This window comes from Cucumis sativus, chromosome 1 (assembly GCF_000004075.3).
Source record: "Cucumis sativus cultivar 9930 chromosome 1, Cucumber_9930_V3, whole genome shotgun sequence".
NCBI classification, from domain to species: Eukaryota; Viridiplantae; Streptophyta; class Magnoliopsida; order Cucurbitales; family Cucurbitaceae; genus Cucumis; species Cucumis sativus.
The window spans coordinates 17,383,742-17,389,110 of record NC_026655.2 but is presented as its reverse complement, the minus strand read 5'-3'; the positions used below and the strand labels follow the sequence as shown (position 1 = coordinate 17,389,110).

The 5,369-nt window shown below is 36.3% G+C and overlaps 1 protein-coding gene across 1 annotated transcript; it reads left to right on the top strand.

The window, feature by feature from the left end:
* The first annotated feature begins 806 nt into the window (after positions 1-806).
* Positions 807-5,162, top strand: LOC101222347 (probable glycosyltransferase At5g03795). Its single transcript, XM_004148679.3, has 5 exons — positions 807-1,047; positions 1,174-2,116; positions 2,201-2,328; positions 3,088-3,436; positions 3,747-5,162. Exons 2-5 carry the CDS (start codon positions 1,268-1,270, stop codon positions 4,413-4,415), a joined length of 1,995 nt encoding a protein of 664 aa, XP_004148727.1. The 5' UTR covers positions 807-1,047; positions 1,174-1,267; the 3' UTR covers positions 4,416-5,162.
* Positions 5,163-5,369: the final 207 nt, after the last annotated feature.

Genomic DNA, 5,369 nt, shown 5'->3' with positions numbered 1-5,369 from the left:
TGCTCCTAACAATTACTCAAAATGAAACCACCCAATAGTTAGATATGAACTTTCCAGACCTTTGACATTGTTCTAAGTTGGATAGTTTCTTTTCAGGTTATAGCATTGACCATTTTTTCAACGTTTTGGGATGAAGCTAAAAAACTGAGTCTAGGGCATCACCGTTTGACTTTTGTGGGCAGAGAACTTTAATATTAATCAAAATGAGACGACCCAGTAGTTAGATGTGAACTTTTGAGACATTTGACACTGTTCTAAGTTAGATAGTTTTATTCTCCTTTGACACTGTTCTAAGTTAGATAGTTTTATTCTAGGTTATAACATTGGACATTTTTTCACTGTTTTGGAACAAAGCTAAAAAACTAAGTATGAGGCATCACTGTTTGACTTTTGTTGGCAAAGAATTTTAGTATTACTCGATAATCTTGTCAACATAACTATGGAACACATAAATTAAATTAAATTATTTGAGAAATTGTATAAAAAATTAGATATGGAGAAAATGAGTTAAGATTTAGTATAAAGATGAGAGATTAAAGAAAAATAACTAGTTATTTTAAAATTTGAAAAATTTGCATAAATTTATGATTTCAAATGATAGTTAAGATTGAAGATTGGAATTAACAAATTTTCAAATCTTCAACCATAACTAATACTTTTATCAGTAAAATTAAGAATTTTGTAGACTTTCTGGTGTTGGAAAAACAGAAAGCAATTAGATAGATAATATGATAGGTTAGTTTTACCAGATTGCTACAGGTGGAAACGAAAACAAAAAATGGTCCACTTTTGCTAATTTTCCACAAAAAAAAAGAAAGTAACTTTTGAAATGAAAAAAGAGATGTTCCGGTGAGAAACATACAACAATCAAGTTGTCTGCAACAAACTATCTTTTTGTTTCAAATCGCCATTGTCTGGAGGATAAAGGTAAAATGTAATGAGTAACAACAATGGAGTTCAGCTCACTACGAGACCATTGCAAACATAACCTTTCTATTTCTTCACCCTAAACTCAGCTTCCCACTCCACTTCCTTCCTTCCACCAAGGTTAGATTTAATTTCAACTTAATCGCTCTTCTTTACTTCCCTTTAACTGAAATCACCTTCATTACAACTTCTCCCAAAATGCTTTTACTCATCTCTTTATACTTTTCTTTTTCCCTATTTCTGCAGACCATCAGATTTCTTATGTTATCAAGTGAAGTGAAGCGAAGTTCATGCTAACAAAACATCCTGGGTTTGTTTTCTCATTGAATTCCCTCTTATTATGGGCTATCTCTTGCTTCCCTGCAATCTATGTCACATCCAAACTCGTAGATGCTTACTTTTGGTCGGAGTAGTGGCTTTTACTTATCTCATTTTTCAATCCCTTTTACTTCCCTATGGGGATGCTCTTCGCTCTCTACTTCCTGAGGATGCTATTCACAAATATGATCACTATAACATTCAATTTGGCCCTAATTCACCCAAATTAGCTACGGTTCGTAACCCTCTTACGGTTCTGGATTTGGCTAATGTTTCAACAACTCCCATTGGGAAGATTGACAAAGGATTTCAACGCGATAATTTGCTGAATTCCAAAGGGGAGTATGTAAAAGAGGAGGAAATCCCTAGAGAGGTTGATTTTGGTTCTGAATCTGGAAATAATGTTGATGCAAATGGTAATTTGGAGTCAGATGGCACTAAGAATCGTGCAAATGATTCTATTCTTCCCGTGGATGGGGAAACAAGTTTTGGGTTTCCCTTGAAGCAGCAGGTTGTGAAACCGAGTGATACTAATACTATCACTTTGGAGAATGAGTTAGAAGACTTTGGTCAAATGGATTTGGATTTTGGTGAGTTGGAAGAATTTAAAAACTCGTCATTACAAAAGCTTGAGGATACAGATATGCCTTTCAATTCTTCAACCTTCATGCTACAAACCTCAACTTCTACAGTTAACACAATTCATTCACACCAATTGCTATCAAATTTAAGTTCATCAGCCTCAGAAACTAATTCTACAAGCATAGGTAAAAGGAAGAAGATGAAGAGTGAATTACCACCAAAGACCGTAACTACACTAGAAGAGATGAACCGTATTTTATTCCGTCACCGCAGGTCATCACGTGCTATGGTATGGAGGTTTGAGTTTGTTTTAAGTTGTTGGTATGATGATCATATATTATTCTTGGTCTTAACCTCGTTCTGTTTTATGTAGAGACCAAGGAGATCTTCTTTACGTGATCAGGAAATTTTTTCTGCCAAGTCCCTGATCGTGCAAGCTTCTGCTGTAAATGACCCAGAACTGTACGCTCCTTTGTTTCGTAATGTTTCCATGTTTAAAAGGTAAAGCCAACACTAGTATTCTATTGCAGTATTCACATTGTTAAAATGACATTTCCATGTACAACCATGGTCCATCTGGTTTGGTATTAAAGAAAATGAGTTCAAAAATACAGTCCTTTTGGATTTTCGCTATCAGCTTAATCATCCTGTCGTGTTTTATTGTTGATTATAAGGATGCTCTTTTTTTCTCTTTGCCTCATTGCATCTTATCTTCAATCAAGTTGTGCCATTAGCTTTGGTGGAATCTATACATGTTGCACACATAGCACGAGCCTCAAGTGTTAATTTTGTTCAACATAGGGTCCAAATTTAATTATGTGTTTAATGAGGCACAGAATAAACCAAATAGTCCTTAAAACTATTTTTTAATCTTTGCATATTTTGCAATCCACTATGTATACTCATGTCTTTTAGAAGTTATTTTCATGCTTCAGACACCGCTGTTCTATCCATTCATGATAGGGAACACGTAACAATGCTGTTACGTTCATAGCATTAATATAAAAGGAGAAGTGTTAGGATGAACAGAATAATTATTTAAGAAATAAAGTACACAGTGGCACATTCTTTCAAAAGCTTAATTTAGATGGAATACATTATGAGTCTGCTGAAAGAACCTGTGCTGATTTATTGCTTGCTAAGTTACCTGATCATATCTAATGTTTTTCCTTATTGTTAAAATTTAAATGAAGTTTTGACCAAAACTAGAAAGTCAAACACGCGTATAGGTTCAATTCAAACTTTTCTCTGTGATTTCAGGAGTTATGAACTCATGGAACGAACACTCAAAATCTATGTCTATAGGGATGGAAAGAAGCCCATCTTTCATCAACCAATTCTAAAGGGATTATATGCCTCAGAAGGATGGTTTATGAAGCTGATGGAGGGAAACAAGCGTTTTGTTGTAAAGGATCCTCGAAAGGCTCACCTATTTTATATGCCATTTAGTTCTCGGATGTTGGAGTACACACTCTACGTGCGCAATTCTCATAATAGGACAAATTTACGTCAATTTTTGAAAGAATATGCAGAAAATATTGCAGCCAAATATCCATATTGGAATAGAACTGGTGGAGCAGATCATTTTCTTGCTGGATGCCATGATTGGGTACATTCCATGAAACTCTTGACCTTTTCACTTATTTTTTCTTCGTATCAAATTTAGGAAAACCAGTGAGTTAGATGTCCTAACATTCACATATGAATTCACTAAGGCCCTCCAATAGCATACTTGTGATGCAATTGCTTGCATTTGAATATGGTCAAATAGAACATCACCTTGTGCTGGATTTTTCATGACTTATTTAAACCCAGTCAAATTGTTCCTTCTAATCATACTGATCGTATGAAGTACCCTGTGGTGGCACACAAGATTAAACAATACACTAAACTTAACATAATGTTTTGGACTCTTATAGGCTCCTTATGAAACAAGGCACCACATGGAGCACTGCATAAAAGCACTCTGCAATGCTGATGTAACAGTTGGCTTCAAAATTGGGAGAGACGTCTCTCTTCCAGAAACTTACGTACGATCTGCTAGGAATCCTCTTAGAGATCTTGGAGGAAAACCTGCTTCACAGAGACACATTCTTGCCTTTTATGCTGGAAATATGCACGGTTATGTTCGTCCAATCCTACTGAAGTACTGGAAAGACAAAAACCCTGATATGAAGATCTTTGGTCCAATGCCTCCGGGTGTTGCTAGCAAAATGAATTACATTCAACATATGAAGAGCAGCAAATACTGCATATGTCCAAAGGGCTACGAGGTCAATAGTCCCCGGGTCGTGGAAGCAATCTTTTATGAGTGTGTACCTGTGATCATATCTGACAATTTTGTGCCACCATTTTTTGAAGTATTGGATTGGGAAGCATTCTCAGTGATTGTTGCAGAAAAGGACATTCCCAACTTACAGGACATACTGCTTTCAATACCAAAAGACAGATATCTCGAAATGCAACTCCGAGTCAGGAAAGTACAAAAGCACTTCCTCTGGCATGCCAAGCCCTTGAAATATGACCTATTCCACATGACCCTCCATTCGATTTGGTATAACAGGGTTTTCCAGATAAAACTCAGATAAATGTTGAATGTTGCGCATTGAAGATATGGAGGAAATCCATGGAACTCTTGAATCTAACTGCACAGAACAAAATGTTTCACCTTCTCTGCCTTCTCTTTGGAAAGGTTTCCTTCCAACTTCATTGGGATCATCATGTCAACCACCTTGTAAATGGATTGCAACTGTGGTAGTTCTCTTGTATATACAATCCTTCATCCTTGTTCCACTTGCGTAGTAGACTACGATTATTTGTCAATATTGCAGTAGAAACTTTGCGAGTTCCTTTTCCCAACCTCGCCCCACTGTTCATCTACGTGGGAAGTCATGTTCAGGACCACAATGGGAAGGTATTACTCTTTCTTTTGGTCATCATCAACCAGGTCCATCCAAAGCAATAAATGTTTTTCACTCACTAGGTCCCATCCAGTCCATCAAAAACCGTATTCTCAGGGATCGGATTCAGATACCTAGGTCATATATGATCTCTTATATGGCGCCACAACATGAAGCTTCCTATGAACATAGGCAATGTGCAATGGTTGATGTTAATGATCTTGGTGGGTTACTGTCAACCAAAGGGACCATGATAATCAGATATTTAAGATCTTCTATAGGGTCTACTTCACTAATGAAAGTTCAGATGATCATGTAGAGGTAACCCAAAAGAAACTAGAACCAAAATATTAGTGATTATGGGTCAATTATTCAATGAAAATGTCACAATGTGTCAATCTTTCAACGATGGATGATTGGAATTTAAACAACCTACAGGTATAAATTTGAGACATTTTTCTCGTCAACAAACAATCAAAAGTAACTAGCCACATCGTGATGGCCTCAGTAAATGGTGTGATGAATTACTCGCACCTGGGTCCTTCCTAGTTTGTTGTCTTGAATACACATCACTTCTTTTCTCATGAGTCCAATAACCATAATAAATTTTGACAGATTTGTAAGTGTCCCCATTGCATTAAA

What these genes read in the sequence shown, in the direction of transcription:
- LOC101222347 (XM_004148679.3), top strand. Translation starts at nt 1,268, where the DNA reads ATGGGCTATCTCTTGCTTCCCTGCAATCTATGTCACATCCAAACTCGT. An exon ending in AATGTTTCCATGTTTAAAAG is followed by an intron (nt 2,329 to 3,087) that starts GTAAAGCCAACA and finishes CTGTGATTTCAG; the next exon opens with GAGTTATGAACTCATGGAAC. An exon ending in TTGCTGGATGCCATGATTGG is followed by an intron (nt 3,437 to 3,746) that starts GTACATTCCATG and finishes GGACTCTTATAG; the next exon opens with GCTCCTTATGAAACAAGGCA.